The sequence below is a fragment of the Sander vitreus genome, chromosome 7 (assembly GCF_031162955.1).
Source record: "Sander vitreus isolate 19-12246 chromosome 7, sanVit1, whole genome shotgun sequence".
In the NCBI taxonomy this organism is placed as follows: Eukaryota; Metazoa; Chordata; class Actinopteri; order Perciformes; family Percidae; genus Sander; species Sander vitreus.
The window spans coordinates 8,249,887-8,272,386 of NC_135861.1; the positions used below are offsets into that span (position 1 = coordinate 8,249,887).

The window sequence follows — 22,500 nt, forward strand, 5'->3', positions numbered from 1 at the left end:
TGAAGTTTGTTTTTATTTTTAAGTTGAATGGCAGGTTATCTCTCGCCGCAGACCACCTAAGCCCACATTATACATACCGTATTTTCCGGACTATAAGTCGCACTTTTTTTCATACTTTGGCTGGTCCTGCGACTTATAATCAGGTGCGACTTATATATCAAAATATATATAATTTAACATGTTTTTAAATGTTATTTCATGCTGAAAACATTACCGTCTACGGCCGCGAGAGGCGCTCTAGGCTTGTGACAACTATATACTGCTCCTAAAGACAACTGAGAAAGAAAAGAAACTGCAGGCGACTGCAAGTAGTAAAATACGCAGCCGAAAACGGTAATCGAGCAGCAGAACGAAAGTTTGGAGTGAGTGAGAAACTTGTGAGGGACTGGCGAAAAGGTTAGTCTTACTGCATTGAAGAAAACAAAGAAAGCTAGTCGCGCGCTGAAATCCAGATGGCCAGAGCTGGAGGAAGGAGTCCACAGATGGGTGCTTGAACAACGTGCTGCTGGGAGAGGCTCGTCAACAGTGCAGTTACGTTACTTTAACATACCGGACACCTACCGTATTCAGCCCCTTGTTCTGTGTGCTATTGTGTAGTTTAATAACTTGCCTTTCCAGATTAAATGTCTGTTCTTGGTCTTGGATTTTGTGAAATAAGTTTCTAAATAAATGCGACTTATAGTCCAGTGCGACTTATATATGTTTTTTTCCTCTTCATGACGCATTTTTTGACTGATGCGACTTATACTCCGGAGCGACTTATAGTCCGGAAAATACGGTATTTGCGTAGTTATGAGTGTGCTTGTGAAATAGGCCTACCTTTTCTTTAACCTGGTTCTGCAACAAATTTATGATTCGTCGTGTTCGCACCTAAAAGCATGGAATCTGCACGTGTGGAACACGTCCATGTACGCAGACACCCAGTTTAGTATGAAAACAATCACATACATGTCCGCTGTCTCTGTAGCAGGGCAATACAGTGTCAGGGCGAGTGTCAGAACTTCCGAAAAAGAACATTTACAAGTTAAGTTAAGCTCTTAGAACTTATTTGAGGGGGAAACCAGCAATCTCGAATTCAGCAAGTCAAGAACTTACATATACACATACACATAGATATAATCTACATAAATGCCCCAGGATAATGCATAGATGCTGTTTTATACGTTAACAGGTGGTTAAACAGTGTACTGTGTCTTTACCCCACTATGCTCCTGGCTGGCTCTGCACTGTAGCATATCATATGTTGTGTCTATTCACTCCCCCAGCTCCAATGTACAGTGGTGTGAAAAAGTGTTTGCCCCCTTCCTCATTTCCTGTTCCTTTGCATGTTTGTCACACTTAAGTGTTTCGGAACATCAAACCAATTTAAACAAAAGTCAAGGACAACACAAGTAAACACAAAATGCAATTTGTAAATGAAGGTGTTTATTATTAAAGGAGAAAAAAAATCAAAACCATCATGGCCCTGTGTGAAAAAGTGATTGCCCCCCTTGTTAAAACATACTATAACTGTGGTTGTCCACACCTGAGTTCAATTTCTCTAGCCACACCCAGGCCTGATTATTGCCACACCTGTTCACAATCAAGGCATCACTTAAATAGGAGCTGCTTGACACAGTAAGGTCCACCAGAAGATCCTTAAAAGCTACACATCATGCAGAGACCCAAAGAAATTCAGGAACAATTGAGAAAGAAAGTAATTGAGATCTATCAGTCTGGAAAGGGTTATAAAGCCATTTCCAAAGCTTTGGGAATCCAGCGAACCACAGTGAGAGCCATTATCCACAAATGGCGAAGACATGGAACAGTGGTGAACCTATCCCAGGAGTGGCCGGCCGCCCCAAAATTACCCCCAAGAGCGCAGCGACGACTCATCCAAGAGGTCACAAAAGACCCCACAACAACGTCCAAAGAACTGCAGGCCTCACTTGCCTCAGTTAAGGTCAGCGCTCATGCCTCCACCATCAGGAAAAGACTGGGCAAAAATGGCCTGCATGGCAGAGTTCCAAGGAGAAAACCACTGCTGAGCAAAAAGAACATCAAAGCTTGTCTCAATTTCTCCAGAACACATCTTGATGATCCCCAAGACTTTTGGGACAACATTCTGTGGACCGATGAGACAAAAGTGGAACTCTTTGGAAGGTGTGTGTCCAAGTATATCTGGCGAGAAGGAACACTGCATTTCATAAAAAGAACATTATACCAACTGTAAAATATGGTGGTGGTAGTGTGATGGTCTGGGGCTGTTTTGCTGCTTCAGGACCTGGAAGACTTGCCGTGATAAAAGGAACTATGAATTCTGCTGTCTACCAAGAGATCCTGAAGGAGAATGTCCGACCATCTGTTCGTGTACTCAAGCTGAAACGAACTTGGGTTCTGCAGCAGGACAATGATCCTAAACACACCAGCAAGTCCACCACCGAATGGCTGAAGAAAAACTAAATGAAGACTTTGGAGTGGCTAGCCAAAGTCCTGACCTGAATCCTATTGAGATGTTGTGGTATGACCTTAAAAAGGCCGTTCATGCTCGAAAACCCTCTAATGTAACTGAATTAGGACAATTCTGCAAAGATGAGTGGGCCAAAATTCCTCCAGGACGCTGTAAAAGCCTCATTGCACGTTATCGCAAACGCTTGGTTGCAGTTGTTGCTGCTAAGGGTGGCCCAACCAGTTATTAGGTTTAGGGGGCAATCACTTTTTCACACAGGGCCATGATGGTTTGGATTTTTTTTCACCTTTAATAATTAACACCTTCATTTACAAATTGCATTTTGTGTTTACTTGTGTTGTCCTTGACTATTGTTTAAATTGGTTTGATGTTCCGAAACACTTAAGTGTGACAAACATGCAAAGGAACAGGAAATGAGGAAGGGGGGCAAACACTTTTTTCACACCACTGTATATATTTATTTACACTGAGGTAAAAAGCCAAACAGAAACATTCAGATAATAGTGATTTACAGTCTTTTTCTATGTTTCTCTCTTCTCTCTGTCTCAATATCTTCTGCCATCTGTCTCGCTCTCTGCTTTCATAAATCTCAGCACAGTGAGAGGGCAGCAATCAGCACGCTATACAGACACACATGCATGTTTGTGTGTGCGTGTATCTGCATTGTGTGTGCCGGGTGTAAAGGTGTTGCTGACATGCTGCTGGGCCATGTGTCAGTGTGTTTTAATTGTGCACATCTGGTTGTCATGACAACTAGGGCTGTAACGTTTCATGTATTCGTGCAAAACCGCCACGGTCCAGGTCAAGGTCGGGGATTCAAGGTCCGGGGGACCAGCCGCATGCACAATACACAGTATGTAGATTGATGCATGTAATGTTGACCCAAAGTTCACAAGTGCAACTTCTGCGCAGAAACCTTTAGCCATACGCCATTAGCAACCAGCGGATTGGAGAAACACATCGAACATGCTAAAGCACATTTAACAGCATCACCCAGATGTGCCAAATGCCGGGATGATACATTTTTGGGGGCTTTGGATGTTCAAATATAGCCAAGGTGGAACTAATTAAAACACTCCTCCTAATGCACACATTTAATTTTTTATTATATTCTATGTATTTTCGTATTTTAAATTTCACAGCATAAGAGCTCCTTTCACTTTTATGGTCTATTGTGACATGTTGCTAATTGGAAGAGTGTTTGCCCGGTGTTCCTACAGTGTAATACAAAAGTGTTTGAAATGTTCCTTATTTTTAGAATGAAATAGTTCACCCAGCAAGTCCCCAGCAAGAGGATTCTGTCTGTATTTGACACTTGATGATGTTGATAGAAACTGTAAAATTGGATGTTTGGGGTTCTGTAATGTGTGTGTGTGTGCCGGGAGTGTATGTGTGTTCCTTCACACAGCCTGAGGTTCAACTGCAATCTGTAAACAATGTTTTTAACTGAGTGAAGGAAAACAAGAAGCAAGGGGTGAAATGTTCAAGAGAGTGTGAGTGTGTGTGTGTGTGTGTGTGTGTGTGTGTGTGTGTGTGTGTGTGTGTGTGTGTGTGGCAGAACGAGAGAGAACAAGAGAGCACTGAACTGCAGATGCCTGACGTTCACAGCAAACGATGCTTCTGCAGAAAACTACGACATATACAGTATCTGTGTATACAGTGTGGATATTGTCAGCACAGAGCAAAACGCTCCAATAACTTCCACTTCTTAATAGGGAAAACACTGACTGTGATGCAAGACTCGGCTAATAGCAGGATATCAGCGCAATTTTGTTCAGCAACACGTTGCCACCGAAAGCCACTTATTTTCCTCTAATTAACAACCTGGCAATGAAATTCGTTCCACTGGTTACACTTCCCTGTGTGGTTATTTTCTGACATCGCCACCAAACAATTAAATTAGCACCTACCCATCACAGATTAAAATGGAATGACAACTGAGTCCCGATTTAAAATAACTTGCTGCTGTGTTAATGAGAGGGAATGAGAGACGTGGCCTTTCACTGGTGCTGAATGGCTGCCGTCACCGTCAACATGCGAAGAACATAGAGAGCCCATTTAAGCCAACATTAGGCCGGTCTGCACGCTAATTACTTCCAATATATGACAAAGAGCTGAGAAGGTTTGGGTTTTCAACCGTCCCTCTGCACGGCCATGCTGAGCGATAAGGGTTTGGATAAGCAGCTAGAAACTATTAATTAGCTCACATGGATTCATACTGTCAATATGGTTTTGTTTATCCCACTAATGTCATTCTTTCCATTTCATTTCAAAGACTTGGCATAGTGACATACTGCTGCCTTTTTTTATGTCATTGTTTGTTTTTTTAATCTCTTGCTCTGCCATGAGGAAGACGGAAATCAATCAAGTGTGGATACATTTACTGTGCGTCTAACGAGGCAAAAGGAAAGTTGCCATCACAGGAAGCTTTCATCAGTGTGGACGCATATTCATGAGTGAAATATGTACTAAAGGCTTTACTAAAAACACACATTGATAATTGATTTCCATGTAATTTGTCATAACCTTTTAACATTTATATGGCAACAAGAGGACGTTAAAAAAAGCCGAACTGAAGCGGATATGTGGATCGCAATACTCCAGATTACACCTATGTCTAGCTTCTATTGTACATTACAGAGAGGCCTAATGCCAACAAATCAGACATGGCTATTAGAGTTGCTGGCTGACAGCTTCCAGATCACAGCCGCAGAGAGCTCAGTTTGTTGTGTGTCCACATCAAAGAACTGCTGATCCTTACAAGGTCCAAGGTCCGAGAATAACCTGCATCAACACTGGCGGGAGGTGCTCCGCAGCCGGGGGACATATCAAAGCAAACTGTGTCAATAATTACTCCTTGTCATAGGGTATCAAAAGCAAATAGTGCTGCACTTTATAGGAGTATACCTCAGTTCTCTTCTTCTTGGCTGATATTTTTGTTTTTCTCTCTTTGGACTACTGCTTCTAACCTATTTTGACAGATCAATACCGGTTAAGCTGAGGTGAGGTGAGGCAAGCCTGAATGTGAATGCTGTCGAAGACGGATGGTTAGATGTGAGTGTTGACCAGATTTGGCTAATCCCATTGCCTTTCACCTCTGTTTATGAAATAAAAACTACTTACTGAGCCCTTCAGACACTCACGTAAGCATCTGCTGATGCCACCGACACAAAACGAGACAGGCTACTCTGACCAAGGTGAGGATATAGAGTACATCTGTGTAATTTAAAATGTGTGTACTTTAAAAGGGCAACAAACTTTTCTGTTGATAAAGTCAAGGCTGCCTCAACCCCCTCCGCTTTCCCCCAGCAGCCTCCACAATAGTGGTCTAACAAGCTGCTCTCTTTTAAAAGCCGGACATGACAATTCTTCGGTGAAATCGTAATACAGGAGAGGCAACTTTACCTTTGATATCTTGATGTGAGACATTCTCAGCCAGTAACCCCGCCCCGGCTAAAAGATGAGGTAGATATTTTGCTTCCGTTGTGTGAAATCTATGATGTGAAATGATTTAATTAAGATAGGCCGAGGAGCCATAATTAATTCTGCCTCTCTCTGAGTTAGGCTTACTGTCAAGAACACAGAGAAAGGCTCCGGCAGAATAAATTATTGTGTGTATGCGTGCGTGCGTGCGTGCGTGCGTGCGTGCGTGCGTGTGTCCTTATTACATCTGAGGGGGTAATGGGTGTGGAGCGCTTAGTTGCTGTATTCTCCCAGAGCTGACAAAGATTTATGTCAATTCTTTAGGATGGGGTAGTGTTCTTAAAGTGTAAGTGAGCCTCCCGGCACTCTTATTTAGGTGTTCCACCACCTTAGATCAAATCAGTCCAAGAGTTTATTTTGTCTGTCAGCAAGGAGCATCCTCTGGGGAGCACCGTCAGTGACAAAAGCGCAATTGAAGCCAGGCAGGCTGTGCTGGAGATGGCTACAGTCACAGAAGACCTCTGAACTAATACTTAACTTATTACACTTCCTTTCTTTTGAGTCTCCGGCCTATTCGGATCATGTTTGGCCAGTGTTTAGTCACCTAAGGTTGTAATAGGATGAAATGAAGGATAGTTCAAGGGAGCAGTCTACACTACACCTGATATTCCTCTCAGCCTGAAGCCCTTGAGACAGAACTAAAGACGTGAATCTATTCTTTGTCCAAGTTCAATTAAAAACTTGATTTTCCATAAATCAGATGACAAATACCTGGTGAAGTAATAATCCTTATTAGATCTTCAATAAAATATAACCAAAGATTGTGTCTAATTAACACTGCCTCCTTGCTATGCCCTTAACCACTGCACAAACTCTGGATGTAGACAACTGAGGGCCAAGAGCCTCGTTCATCAAGCATTCCTCTGAGTCGACCCTCTTTCCAAAGTCCAACACTAATCCCTCAAGCTGCAAGTCTTTGAGCTTTCTAGCTCTGGCCAAACGTGCAACAACTGTCTTATTATCAGGAGACAACAGGCAATAATGAGTGCGGCCTGAGCCAAGCAACTGCCGCTTTGAGCTTTCAAAGAAAAAGCCTAATTAACGGCTGCTTTGTGACTTCTGTCACTTTTTTTTTGACCGGTGATTATAGGCCATTCATTTGGGAGGATTTGTCAGCTATTTGCGGGTGGCGCACACCATAAATATCATCTAAGAGTTTTGCTTATGTTGTGCCGAACCTGCAATTTTCCCCAGCGAATCCCAAGATTCTCTCGCTCTAATTTGCAGAACAAATTCCTTTACTTTCTGCAGAATCTCCTCATGCTAATAAAGACGTTTCATCAACGGCAGTTCAGAGACAAATTAGGCTGTGTAAAAATGCAGACTTCTTGGTATCTTGTCTTTTATTTCCTGTAATCAAGTACTGGGGAGCAGGGAGGACAAGTTCAGTAGAACGAGGCCTGTGCTCTCTACTAAATCGCCCCTCCACCACTACTAAAACCATGCGTCTCCAAAAAGTGGCCTACTGTCTTATTTTGGCCAACTCTAATTGTCTTACTAATCTCTCCAGCGTTAAATGACCCAGAGAAACTGCGTCCCACAGGGCAGGCTTACCACACTGATTGGAGGCTTTGCCTTTTGTTTTGCTTGGCATATTAAAACAGCATAGGCTGCTGATGTAAAGCCTACAGAACTATTGGAAATGTAATTAAGGGCAAGCAGCAGCTTTTAAATGGTTGACTAGTGCAGAAACAAACTGTGCCCCTCAGACAGCAAAAACTTTAATACATGGGAAATGAGTGGCTTAATCGATAAGCAGGGCGTTATTTCCTTTGTAGGTGGAAATTCAATGGAAGACAGAAATGGGCTTGCTTCAATATTTGCTTCAAAAACAGACCTTTCTGTGAGATATAATCATTTGTCAAGACAATTTCATCTGCCATTAAAATAAAAACAAATCGCTGCTGTAAACTGCGCCGGCTCCAATTGGATCTTCAGTGTTTTTTGATGTGAGGCACGAAAGAGAAAGAATAGACATACTTGCACACTCCTCAGGTGTTGAGGTGAGGCAGAGTTTAGAAACGCTCCAATCAAGCCCAATCAGTTGTTGAAGCCAAAACGCCACAGCCATTTCATATCGACAGTGAACAGCCTATTGTCCCGACCCTGCCAGACAATCCCATTCGTCATAAACCACCTCTAATTTGATACATTTTTTAAAGCTGACATCTTTCGCAAACCGCTTTTCCAAACAAGCTGGCCTATGGGGCGAGTGATTGAGCAATTACCAGAAACAGATTCTGAGAGCCCCAACTGTTGTCTTTTGTCCCTGACATCAGCTGGCCAGCTGAGACATTAGGAACATTTTCTCCTTGTGTTTTCATCCCTCCAAACCTCTGGCTTTGTAGCTTACACACAAGCAGAATGATACAACACCTTCAGAACTAGTAGGGGTCCATTCTTGGCTGGCTGTCAGTGCAGTATAAAGAAAATATAACACAAAAGTCTATCAAACACTGTCTCAGTGTGCTACCTCTGATAAATATTCATGATAGCAGCTTGAAAACCAGATGTTTTCCTACAATTAAAGCTTGCTGAGATACACAGTTTTGGAAATAAATTGTTGCTTTTTTTTAATTAAAAGCTCATGTTACTGGGCCAGTAAACAACTTAAACAATGCAGCACCCATTTAAAAGATGTATATGTATGGGACAGGAAGAGAGCATGTGGCTAACAAGGTGAGGTGATGGTGCTGCTCTGCGCTCCTGGTCTACAAACCTCAGGTAATGTAGAATATCCAGGGAAAGGGGGTGTATTATCCCATTAGACCCTATCAGAAGGATGTGAATGCTGCTGTAGTAACAGGTATTGAACATCAGCCTAACTAGCCGTGCGAAGCAGATCAAATCAAGTCATCAAAAGATCCTTCTCACATCAAAGCCCTGAGCAGACCTGGCTACGTGCCTACCATACCAACTGTGTGTAAAAACAAAAAGCGAAGCAGCCAAATCTGGCACATCGCACAGACGGCTGGCCACTTCAAAGGCAGGGAACTGCTGTATGAGGGCATTACTCGCAGGTACAACCCCAAAACACCAGCGGACAACGGAGGCGAGCAGAAAGAAACCACAGAGGACTTACCATCAGGAGGCTGGGCTGGAGTGAAGTGAGGAGGTTTGTCTGAAAGAGATAAAAGAGAAAGAGAGAGAAATAGGTTTTTAGTTTTGGAGGAAATTCACAGACTTCCCAGAGGTGCAGGCCAAGTAATTGAGTTGCTACCCTGCAGGAACCCAGCTGAGCTAATCAACAGTAGTACATTTCAGCGATAAGTATCATCATTGTTCCTATGGTCTTCTCATCCCAAACCACACCGCATGACTTTTGATACCATAAGAGCACAATGAGAATGGTAAAAACACACGGGAATGGATATGCTTTTCTTTTGCGTTGAAAAGTGTAAGATAAGATTTGAAATTCCACAGCAGTGATTACATCAGTGAAAATGTACTCAGTCCCCACCCCCCAGCAACCATATGCAGAAAAAATCAAATCCCCCCCCCCCCCGCCCTTAGAATATCAAATGACATCATGCTACTCTCCTGGTAAACACCCAGCAGACGATGACATAAGGCTTGCTGGTTTGTGGGAACCATAAAACAAGACCTGTAGTGTCAAATGACTGAGTATAGAGTAACACTCAGGGGAAAGACTTCATGAAACTGGAGTCCTTTGCAGTTTTGACACCTTAACGCTTGAAAATGAGGACAATCTTGACCAAGCAATGGATCAATAGTAGTTTATGTAATGTAGACTGCGCATGGAGAACATATAGTTTGAATCACATTGTTTAGCAGGGAAATAGGGGATATTCTTAGTGACAAAACAAAAACCATGCACAAACAGAATTCGGGCTGCACTAACATTTACCTTTATCGTCGATTATTCTGATGATTATACCATTAACTTTTTAGGCTACAAATAGACAAAGAATAGTGAAAAGGCAATTTCCCAGAGCCTTAGGGAGTGTCTTCAAATCGCTTATATTTTCTGACAAACAAACCAATTTACAATTTTAATTTACAATATAATAAAAGAGAGAAGAGAAAAGCAGCAAATTCTAACATTTGAGATGCTGGAACCAGAGAATGTTTTTTTGCCTAAACAACTGCTCGCCTTTTTAGGTTATGGTAGATATTTCTTTTGTTGATTGGCTAATTGACAAATCATTTCAGTACTGTGCATACATATACCAAAGACATATGGCACTGAACGATACAAAGCTATAAGCAAAGTAAGAAGACTGACATCATGTTGGAAAATTAACATGTCCAGTAGGGGTGGTTGAAAAAAAATCGATACAGCATAGTTTGTCTGCTTGACAACACCATTTTGCAGCAATAAAATTGAAGTGAGATAAACAAACAGAGAAATGTATATTTTGGATAAAACAGATGTTGATAAAGTTTCCTTTTGGGAACATAATTTAAAATTGAAAAAAAAAAAAAGGTAATAAATTGCAATATATCGCAGAACATTGCAATTAGTTTAAAATCGTGACATAAGTATCGCGATGATATCGTATAGTGAGTGAGAAGCCATCAGGAAGCACAATTACTGATCTACAGAAATGATTTTGGTGTCATCATCATTTGCCAGGGAACTTCACCAAAGAGACAACGTGTTACCTCGAAGGCCATCATGATACACTGGTCACGGTGTACCAGGGCACTGGAGCACCGAGCACAAGTCAACCAAACCACCATCTGCACTCTCGCAGTCAACTCAGCTGTCTGGCTCACGAAGCAGAGCTGCCAGCATCAAACGTACACACCAGCACACACATTCAGAAAGGATGTGCCAGCTCTCTAACGTCTCTGTACTGTGAGGGATAATGAGGAAGATAAAACACATCACATCAATTACCCCACTAACACATTTTTACGGAGCTCCGTCAACCACTGCAGCAAAGCCTTTTCAGGACTTCTGCGATACCCGTCGGCATCCCAAGACACAGCTGAGTTTTAAATTTAGGCTCACTTAAAATTGCTTGTCAACAGTCGGGGCTTCGGGGGAGAAAGAGAGAGAAAGGGTGTGTGAGAGAGAAAAAATGAGGAGAGGGGAGAGGCGAGGCTGGTGCTAGAGGTGAATAATGAAGTGTCGGCTGAAGCTGTTTCCCAGTCAGTCATGACGGTAACTGATTTCCATCTGGGGGGGATTTCAAGAAAACATATAAAGCGAGTGAAACAGAAATTGGCACGAGGAAAATATAGAAGTTCTGCTGAGAGGGTAAAGGTGCGCGCACAGAAACAGACATCCACACAAGCTGTACTTCTTGTCTCGCATTCGTAAGCGTGCATAAACACACACAAACAAACAAGGCGAATCAGAAAGAGCCTTGACAGAAAAGGTGGCGTACAGAGCGCAGGGCGACACTAAACGATTTCGTCAAATTTCCATAACGAAAAGACAAGATAAGGTCTTTCCATAAACATATCAGCCTTTCCCATCTCCCTTTGCACCCAGCAAAGCATGAGTTCCAGTGCCTGTGTGAATGTCAGAACATGGCCATCATTCACCTTATACTGTATCTTCAGCAAATCAATATGTGTCTGACTGTGACATTTAGCCATGTGCACGAAGAGGAGTGTGTGTATGTATCACTGAATGTGTGTCATCTTCCCTATTGGTGCGGTTGATGTATAGTCACACAGAATGATAAACCAAGAGTGTGTCTGTGTGTGGGTTCTGTTGGCAGGCGGTAGGATTTTGTGGGGTTTACTGTGTGTGTGTGTGTGGGCATGCTTCACCCCATATGGTGACAATAGAAATAGAGAATCTGAGGTTGCACGGCTCCTCTAACACCCCTCCTCCCTCCCCACACACATCCAAACACAAACGTCATCACTACCAGCACTATCACCATCCTATCAAGCTATCCCTGTGGCCACATGGCGAGGGCTCTTGGCAGCATAAAAGAGCCCTTTTCATTTCATCAGTTCCTCCAACGCACATTTCTCATCTGAGAGGTGAAGATTGGCCCGCTTTAACTGAGTTTGTATTAAATCTATTCGAATCTGTCTGGCTGAAATTGATTCAGTAACACGGCAAGGTTACAAATGGACCATACTGCTCTGGTCACCAACATCCACCAATTAGCCCGAGAAGGAAAGACAGACAAAGATGATAGAAAGACACAAACCTAGAAAAGAGGTAGACAAATCTAATCTAATGCAGTGGCATCCTCCGGACTATGGGGACTTTGCCTTCTACATGGCTATAAATTCAACAGCCTGATAACAGACTAAAGGGTTGACATGGAACAAGAACCATGGCTAAAGGATATTAACAAGCCTTTCCCCTAAAAGTGTTGCTCAAATTCCACTTCAACCTCAAAATGACTGTGCTTGATTAACTTATTACTTACTTAAAATGATGTGCAAGTGATTATGTTGCCCAAGTCTTGCATAAATAATAGCCCACTTTGGATAGTTGAGAGGACTTTCACCTTTAACACAGTTTAATCGGGCAAGGCCCTCAAAAATAGACTTGTGTAAGTCTGTGAGCGAGTGAGGAGAATGAATAAGTCAGCGTTAACACAGACAGGCAATTGGTAGAGGGGTACAGCTAAAAGGTGTGCTGTTGCCAGTAATGTAAAAAAAAAAAATGGTTGCATATCTTTGGTGAATTCATAAACTCATAATGTGAATACAAATGATACCCGGCATGGGGTTTAACAGAAGACAAACTAAAGCAATTATCTCATTTTGTCTTTGACCCAAGAATCTACTGATATGGTGACCGTCAAAACTGCCAACAGTAACTAAGCCGCACAAACATTGTGCTCCTAATGAGCCACAATACTTTCAATATAAAGTGGGACAAGAATAATGCAGCGGGGCAGATGACAGGAAGGGTTGAGGCCAAAAGACATGTTATCATCCGCCAAAGGCATTTAGTTGCCTTTAATACTTCATCCTGCAGTTCAGAGTTAATGCCAAGTCTGGAGAAGAAATATAAGGCAATTTCGCAAGCCTACAGTGCAGACACAGAAACAAGGAAAGGGGGGGCTGAGACTTTAGGTGTCCTGATGTCCCTACTTCAAGTGCAGATAAGGCTGTCATGAGAGGTAAAGTGAGGGGTTATTTGTTTCAACAAGGACATTCAATGCAAAAACTGTGTAGAATGTACAAGCCAAAATAATTTATTCCCAGCTAAATTCTGTCTATAACGCCGCACCAATACTTTGAAATAGGGGTTTATAGCAAGCATTCTATTGCCAAGCAGTGACCCATACGTTTAGGTGTTATGAAAGTAAAATTGTGTATTTCTGATGAACCAACGTACAATTGTTGAGGAACAGGAGCACCGCGAAGCCCAGTGTAGATGTGGCCAGTAGGATCAGACAGATGTTGCAGGGGATCATGAAGTAGCGCACCACCAGGGACACCTTGTGTTGGTACCTGCGGTCCTGCTCCTGTGGCGGTGGCGAGGGATAGTGGCACCCGCTCATGCTCCACTCCATTGACCCCCTCCCCTCCAGGGTGGAGGAGATGACAGGACGAGGAGGGCGACGAGGGGTGCCCAAAGACCCGTTGGAAAAAATGATGGCGGCGGGGTAGAGCAGAGGATGAAGATGAAGATAAAAGAAAAAAGCACCAAAAAAAAGACTCGTAATGGCGGGTGTTTCAGCTGTGGTTCCAGCTGTGCACCGTGGCGAGGACCCGGTGACCGTTTCTGTCAGAGAATCGCAGCAGCAAGCTTTCAGCGGTTTCCAAGCAACACATTTTTAGAGATAATAACATCCATTTGGGGAAAAGGACAGGGATGTTGGACTCCTACAGCCCCCCACCTGTCCACACGACCTCCATTCTGCTGTGTCCACTAGGAAAAAACTAATGGGCTTTAAATCTGTGACTAAGTGTGTGTGTGTGTGTTGTGAATTGGTTTATACTTACAGTGCAAACATGTGTGGTTTTAGGTGGGTAGTGATAATGTGTTTGTAACTGTGCGTCAGTGCGCTTTTGGCATGTATGTGTGTGAGATGTACCTTAGCCAGAAATGTGTGTTAGGATGTGGGTGTTTTTAAATTGTCAAATATCCACACGGAAAACTTCCAAGCAGGCTGACAGTAAATCCACAAATGCAATCCTCTCCTTTCCTCCCAGTGACCCTGACTGGTAATGAGATGGACGTGAAAGGGGTCTGGGAATGCAGCTTCCCAGAGCACTCCCACTCCTTTACTTGTCAAAAGCCTTTAAACACCAAGCCAAGGTCTGGTGCTCACCAACAACATGTGTCAAAAGTATTTTCCTAAGAGGTGACAGCCAAGCATCTTCTTTAGCCTCCCTGTGGCTGTTGCCTGTTGGGGCAACAAAGGTTAGCTCCTCTCCTGAGCAATGATTTGCCCAGAGCGCCTCTAACTCAACACAACTGCTTCTTTGTATCCACCGGAGACTGGCTCGTTTTTGCTTATGCGTTTTGTATAGTCTGGCACAGTGAAGAGATATGCGACCACGGCAAGTAACTGCCGTCCAAATCTGTCACCGTCACCGGAGCAACTTGTATCAGCTGTAGCGTGATTAGCAGGATGGCTGGAAAGCAGCTGGCTGCCGCTCGCTAAACCATATGCTCCCGGGTTCACGGAGATGGTTTGTTTTTCCTCCCCTTCTTTCCTGCGTGCCTGACACTCCTCAGTTCAATAACCTTTATTCCCGGCCAGTCTCGTGGAGAGGGTAAGCATCCGCCCCCCCCACCACCCCGCTGGTGCCGAATGCAGGTCAGAAGAAGTGGCGGAGAGGGAGAAAAAGTTGGAGAGAAGAAGGATCTCAATCCCCACTCAACCTGTCAATGCAGAGCCGTCTTCTCCCCCAAGCAGCTACGGATGAGCAGCAAAACACAGAGACGATCTAAATGAATGAACTCATGGAAAGAAAAGGAGAAAAACCTGTGTGTGACCAGAAATCAACCAAGAAGCTCGAGGCACAGATTTGTTGGGCTTTCTTCCCTTGTGTCAGCACCGAGCAATAGAATCCCAACCAGATAATTAGAGGAAAAGGGTCTCATTGCGCCCTGATCATCGTAAGACTTAAGTTAATTCAGCTTCTGCTATTTCTGCCTTTCAGGAAAGAACTTGTCCGGGCTTTTCTTTCTTTCTCTGGTTCGTCGACTCTTTTTTATACGCTTCCTCAAGCATCCAGTCCCCTTTTCACTGGGTTGTTTTAGTCCAGAGGCGCTTCAGTGTCCTGGCTGCAAGGATTTATGCACCAGCTTCTCCTCTGTGGGGATCCAACATTCACTGGCAGCCAAAACAACAAATTAGACTCCGGGTATTCATGGCGCGCTTAATCCCCAGGCAGCAGGTAGTGGTCCCAGTGTCAGCGCACTCAGTCAGCCAGCTGAAGCAGAGAGGAGTGAGTCAATGAGAGAAGTCAGCAGACAGACGCAGCAATACAGAGAGAGAGAGAGAGAGAGAGAGAGAGAGAGAGAGGAAGTAAACGGGAGTGAGGAGTGCTGGCAAAAGGAAAAGCAGCTCCTGACACTTCGGTCCACCTTTTCTTTTCTTTTTCTATTGGAGAAAACAGCAGCGGCGTGTCGCTGGTTTCCCGAACACTCTCCTCCTGAGCACTCCTCTCTCAGCCCTCAGCCAGCGGAACGGATGAGCCCATAATTAGAGAGAGAGAGACAGTGCAAGAGAGAGAGAGAGAGAGAGAGAGAGAGAGAGGGAGAGGTGGGGGGAGTGGTTGAGGGGCTGTCTTTAACAAAGGCAGAGAGAAGGAGGGGTTGGAGTTGGGTGAGGGAACGGAAAAAAAGAAAACGAGCGAGAATAAAGGCTTTGGGGAATAGTACTCGAGTCCTGTCAGAGTGGGGAGGGGGGCAGCAACAGTGCAGCAGCAAAACAAAAGAGGGCTACGGTTGGGAGATGTCAACCAACTCCTCCATTTGTTTATAGCCTAATCAAAAGAAAGTCTCTTCCACAAGAGCTGGAGAATTTCCACAAAGATTTAATGAGGCAAACTGAGCGAAAATAGGCCTGCTGATTGAGGGAGAGAGCAAAACTTAAATACATTAAAGTCAATCACATATTGAGTCTCTCCAAACAGCCTAACCCACTTGTTTTTGACAGATATCTGCCACGTAACAAGTACAAAAATAAGCCTGAGAAAGTCCAGATGCGTTCCACACAAACAAGCCAATATTCAATTAATTAACAATCCCATTTGGATCTTTTTTTTCATACTCACTTTCATGACAGCTAGGATTAGGTTTCTTTTTTCCCCCCGTGTTAAATAATATGGCAAAAAAAACGAATATTCAGCAGATCTGGCAAAAGATCTGATTCGGGCACATTTGCATCTATTTCACAGCATGTATTATTTTGCCCTTTTTAAAAGCAATGCATTGTTGCTCGTCTCACGTGATAATGAGGTCAGAACAGAGGGGTGGTTACACTGTTTTAGCAAGACCCTGCATCAATATCCACTTTGAACAAAGTCAACGGCGGTAGGCGCCAGATGCAAGGCGGTATCTATCATCAATTATTTATGTTTTTTCACTCTCTCTATCTGTGTCTCCATCTCCATCGTTCCATCCAGCCCCCCCCCCACCCCACTACACAAGTGTGCGCACAAGCATACACACTGGCAGTGATGCACACATAGTCTGCATCCACAGAGGAATTGCATGAATGCACACCCAATTGCCTTTTCTGTCTGATAGAAACACATACACACAGCAAAATGCCTCCTGTCTTTTTGTCTCTATCTGATTTCAGCCTACAAGCTCACACAACTTGGCCACACACTCGCACTACAGTACACTTACTCACACAAACACACACACAGACAGACACACATGTAGGTGATCTTGCTTCCGCCCAAAGTCATTTATCTCTTTGGAAAGTGTGTTCATTCCCAGGCCTAAGCTGAGCTCTGTGGGGGAGACTCTAATACTAGGGGAGACTGCCTGCTGAGGGTCAAGAGTTCACACCCAGATAGTCCACATCAGCTCTCACATTGCGGAACAAAACCTGATTGATGGACTGACTGAAAAGAAAAAGGAAACAGCTGTTGTCTCATTTGTTGCCTCTCTTTTGTCACCCGTTTCACTTTTATCTGTCTGTGTCTTTATGATCACGCTTATTGTCTCCACGAGTGGGAATTGTTGGTGCAGCAAGGGGTTAAAACAATTAAAAGTGCACAACACCACCACATCCTGACATGAAGCGCCAAGTTCTCCCAGCAGAGGGCGCAAGGGAGCCAGCCCAGCACTCTGCCGGCACACGACCCAAATAAGATGTTCTGTCGACATCAAAGCTCAGCTGCTTTGATCCATTTTTAATGCCACAAGTATCGCACAAGGTTAACATCTCTCTCTCTCTCTCTCTCTCTCTCTCTTGAAAGCTTTGAAACGGCAATTTCCATTAAGGAGCCAAAGGAGCTGCTCTCTTGTTTAATGGTCTGGCAGGGGGAAAAAAAATGCATGTGCATATGCTCATATGTGTGCTATTCTTTATGCAGAGGGTGAGAAATTTGTCAAGTTCAATAACTAATTGACAATGATGCTTCAATCAAAGTGTGTCTGTGTGTGTGCGCCCTTGTGTTTGTTAGTGTGTGTGTGTGTGTGTGTGTGTGTGTGTGTGTGTGTGTGTGTGTGTGTGTGTGTGTGTGTGTGTGTGTGTGTAGCCCAGCGCACGTCCCGGTCTTCTGGCTGGCCGGCAGTGATCTAATTGATCTAAGAGAAAACAGTTGTTGCCTTTGCTGAATGACAATTTATCCGCCAAAAGGATTCTCGTATAATAAAAGAGACTGTTACCACTGACATTAGCTTTAAAGCAAATAAACTAACATCAAGGAATGATTTTCTACATTATCTCTATACTGTATATTTCACATACAAGCTAAATTCCAGCTGCACTGCCACAGGGTCAAGGGTCAGATCACATACGGTAACTTTTGCAACTTTGCAAGGATAAATGGTATGCAGTCAACACTGTTTTGTATTAAAAAGCCCAAGGCTTCTTTAACAGTGCTCTGACGTTAAGGGGCAGGAGATGTGTATATATATATGTATGTGTGTGCATTTTGTAATTTCACTAGCTAAATGTACCAAATCTCTAAAGATCTAATTTTTTTAAGATTTGAAAGGTATTAACTCCAACTGATTTTATATGATTAGGTGGGTTTAAACAGGCGATACAGGATCATCATGCTTTCCCTGTAGCCAAGCAACACACAGCCAACATCTGCAGAACTCTCTCCTACAGGCAGCGATCAAAGACCTAAATATTTGCATTAACATTTTAACTGTGGTGCTGATTCACAGAGAGTAAAGGTGACTAAGCACCCAAGGGACTAATTTCTCAAAAAACTGCATTTTCTGGTTCAGAGGTGAAATAAATTAACACAAAACAGTCATTCTACCTGTTTTGATCATGTTTACAGGCTTAGTGTACTCACTACTCTGTGTCTCTGTGTCGGACTTTGGGTATAATACTTTTTTTCAAGCTCAGTAACAAAACTATTCTGGAGTTCTTAGCTGAATCTTTCATTAAAAAAAAAAAAACGGTTTGGGGAAAACTGTGTGCAAAGATCAATCGCTAAATGCGACAACAGCAGCTTTGTACAAAAGAGTATATGAAAAAAAAAAAACCTGCTGATGAATACATCAACACCCCCATTAGAGTGGGATTCTGTCCATTTTTTTCAAAGCAGGAGCTATCAAAAGCAAAGCTGTTGCCTTCACTAATGGCATTAGAGATCATCCTTTCCTGCTGTCCATTGTTTTAATGATGTCGATGAAAAGAATAAAGTCTGTGAAAATTTAGAATGATTTGGTAATTGCCTGCACTGAAGCCTGTCTACTGGCCCACTCAACTATTCATGTGCGCCTCATTTTCAAGATAATTCACTGTGTTATTTGTCATGTTGTGTTTTGGTGCATGTGTATGCATAGATGATGAGAGATCTATTGCAATGAGGTTTATTTCAGCCAATTGGGTCTCAAAGCTCAATCAGGATCTATTGAAAAGTGATTTGCTGGTATGGATTTATATGGCCCAGCTGCTCCACATTACATCAGTGTAGTGACACTTCTTACAAAATGTATCTAATTCCACATCGAACTATGTATTCAAGGCCACAAATTCCGCTTTCAGGGACATTACGCCAAAATCAGAAGGCCATGTTGAATTCTTCATGTGCATCGAGCCGTGCAGCCGGACTGGTGGAGGGAAGCCCAGACTCCTCAACAAGTGGGCTATGGCGGTGAGATGCTAGCGGGTGGGGCAATTGTCTCGCTACGGTATTAACTCCAATCATCATAAGTCAGACTTCGCTGCAGCATGCAACAGATTCCCAGACTTCCCATCATCAAGCAATGAGGAGACCAGAGCCTCTCGCAGCTGTGCGTGGCTAACGGTGTTAACCTCTGCTGAACTGGGTCTCAAGGAAATAGAGTGGGAGGTACAAGGACAGATGATGATGAGGGACGAAAACAAGACGCTTCTCTGGCTAGTGTTATCATGACAACCAAGCATCAACACCGCAACAAATAGATGAAAAAGTACTTCATTTTGGAAATGCCCAATGCTTGTTTCACAATTTGTAAACTGAAATTACATTTTAAATTTGGACAGACGCTGCAGATGGGAGACAAATTAAAAGAAAAATAAGCATTAAATAGTGTCAAGTCTCCAGAACAGAAGAAATGCTCCTTGTTTGGGAAACATTACTGAAGGAATGAACACAATTCTTCTAAAATATTTCTAAAATTGTTTTGTTTTTGCCCTGCCTGTGAGGCCAGTTTAAGTAATATAACCATGAGTTTCAAGGTACTAATGCATTGCACAGCAGTTTATAAGACTATAAGAAAGGTTATTACATTACAACGATTGCCAGATTAACAGTAAAATCATGTCACATTAAAAAGAACTTTTCCAGGAATGTGAACTCCTGTATGGAAGAATCTGCATTCCTTGTGTTTCTCCACACATTTATTTGTGTTTTTCCTTTATTTCGCCATAAGCTTGTGTGTGGATCATAATAGTTAATCGATGCAATGTGGCTCTTAGCCGTGCACTACAGGAGTTAAAAAAGCTCCACCATGTCTTTAAACAAATCTCAATTTACCTAACCTGGTTGTGAAAACTGATACCAGCACTGAAATATTGCACTTTTTGAAAATCAAAAAGGTGCAAATGGCACACAAACACCTGCGCAAAATCTGTTACAAATGTGGTATGACATTACTCAATGATTTCTCCCATCATATTTCAGTAGCATTGAATATTTAAATTAAAAAAATCTAAACTCTGACTCAGTGGATGATGGCACTATTGTGCAGCGTTGATGGAAGTGCAATCGAGAGAGTTCCCACACTACGTGGGCTCCACACAATGTGACTCACAATGTGACACATTGCCCAGTATGTGGTTTCAGCTTGGGTACACTATGACGCTGAAAGCAGTGACATGCAGCCTACATCTGAACATGAATGGTCATCAACATTTGGGTCATCTTGACATCTGGTATTTAGGTACAGAATAAGCCTGGTCTGTGTTTAGACTGCTGGCCAGTCCTCCAGCTGATGCTGTTCAGCCATCCACAGAGGAGTCTCCAGTCAATATGATCCACCTGTGCACACGTACCACTTCTGGCCACATTAGCCTCTTTCTCCCACTCCATCCCACGCCGCAATTAACTGTTTTTTCAGCCTACTCTTAGCCAGCTCTTAGCCCGGGGCCTCATCTAAGAACTGTCCACTCTGGACATTCAGTACCCTCTCATACGGTGAGATCCTTGCCTCAGTGGTCATCTGAAGCCAGAATACGGCAATCCGAGCCTGAGGGCTTATGTTCTCAGGCCTGCTGCCCACTGACCCCCTCCTTCCTTGTCCACTGGTCTTCTAAAAGAAGAGGAACTCATTCAGGAAGGACTAACTCATTACTGCATTTCACTGTCTTTGTACTTGTACACTGCACAATGACAATAAAGTTGAATCTAATGTTATTAGCAATCTCCGCTCTAGCCAGCCCCTGCTGCACATCAACACCCACAACAATAATGATTACAGGATGTAATATCCTCCGTCCTCCACTGCTTTGCCCTGTTTATTCAGGTCATCAGCACCAACAATTTCTCCTTATAGCCATGTAGGAAATTATTCCAATGGCACAGACAGGTAAATTATGACAAATAATGAAAGAAAGAGAATGACATTGCAACAAAAAAAAGAAAAGTGACAGAAAAAGAAAAGGTTGGCAGAGGAGAAAGGAAGAGAGCAACCTGGCTGCTATATGCAGAGCGAGTGGAGAGTGACACTTCTCCATGTGGCTGGCATATGGAGCCAATTGTGGCAGCAGCACAGGAAGGCTGGGAGCAGGGAATCAGAGGAGTGGTTGGCTCTTACAGCCTTTACACAGGAAAGGCAAGGCTGATGGAGCTGAAGGATGATACAGATGTCAGTCTCTGGCCAAGTCAGCCATCTGGCATGGGGAACTGGCCAAGTCACACTGGCTCCGTCATGCGGAGAAAGCGGCGGGAGACTGGTGATGACCAGTCATTATGACCTGGGAGCTGTCCTTTGAACATGGCAGCTTACCTTGCGTTGGTGTAGACAGAGGACATTTGATATTTCTTGATACGAATTTGGGAAACTTTAGACTATATTTAAAAAGTTATGTATTCAACACTGATATATTGAGCAGTTTGCCATATATTATTACTTTTTTTTTTTAAAGCAGCATTATTCAAACAAATGTGACCACTGGAGTGTTTTTTTTTTAAGATTATTTGTTGGGCTTTTCCGCCTTTAATTGATAGAACAGCTAGGTGAGAGAGAGGGGGAAGAAATGCAGGAAATCGTCACAGGTCGGAGTTAAACCCTGGACCTCTGCGTCAAGGCATAAGCCTCAACGTATATGGGCGCCTGCTCTACCCACTGAGCCAACCCGGCCCCACCACCACTGTAGTGTTTTTGCAGTATGTGTTTATTCTAGGGCTGTCAAACGATTAAACATTTTTAATCGCGATTAATCGCTGAATTTCTATAGTTAATCGCGATTAATCGTATATTTTATCACGATTAAAATTCTATTATTTTGCATTTCAGAACAGTTTTTAAGTACATATTAACAATGGAAAGCAATTGTTACCAGTGTATCTTGATTGGGAATCAAATGAACGCAAAGAAAGTTACTTTATGAACTTGATTTTAAGATTTGTAATTATTTATTTACTGTAAACAAAAGAAAAATGTGTGAATCTGTCATTATTGCACAATTCCTCCAAGTACCTAACTAAAAAACTAAAAATCCCTATCCTTACTAGAGTCAATATAGTGTTTAGTAACTCCTTAATAATGTTGATTACTCACTGACGTCCAGTGATCACCGGTTAATGAGACAGCGTTTGCAGCACCTTGCAGCAGTTCCAGTGTGGCTGCTTTCTCCCTGTTCTATGTGTATGGTGAAACTGCTGTCTCCCTCGACGCCAACGAGACAGGTCAACCGTAGTACGTCTTTAAGACCCGAGTCCTCTACGATGCTGACAGGTCTGCAGTTAGTTGCCACCTGTTTAGCCCGCTAGCAGGTAGCATCACGTTAACTGTACTACTATGCTTAGCTCCGTAG

The 22,500-nt window shown here is 43.1% G+C and overlaps 1 protein-coding gene across 2 annotated transcripts in view; it reads right to left on the bottom strand.

Annotated features, from left to right (window-relative positions):
- The window catches only part of agrn (agrin), a 268,493-nt gene that overhangs the window by 152,087 nt on the left and 93,906 nt on the right, over positions 1–22,500 (bottom strand). Inside the window, exons 1-2 of one of the 2 annotated variants that reach the window (XM_078254429.1) lie at positions 13,218–15,483; positions 9,015–9,053 (exon numbers count right to left, since the gene is read on the bottom strand). In XM_078254429.1, coding sequence (XP_078110555.1) covers positions 9,015–9,053; positions 13,218–13,395 — 217 coding nt within the window. In that variant the 5' untranslated portion in view covers positions 13,396–15,483. Of the gene's footprint in view, positions 1–9,014; positions 9,054–13,217; positions 15,484–22,500 lie in introns of those variants that run through there. The other variant, XM_078254428.1, reaches the window with a different exon arrangement.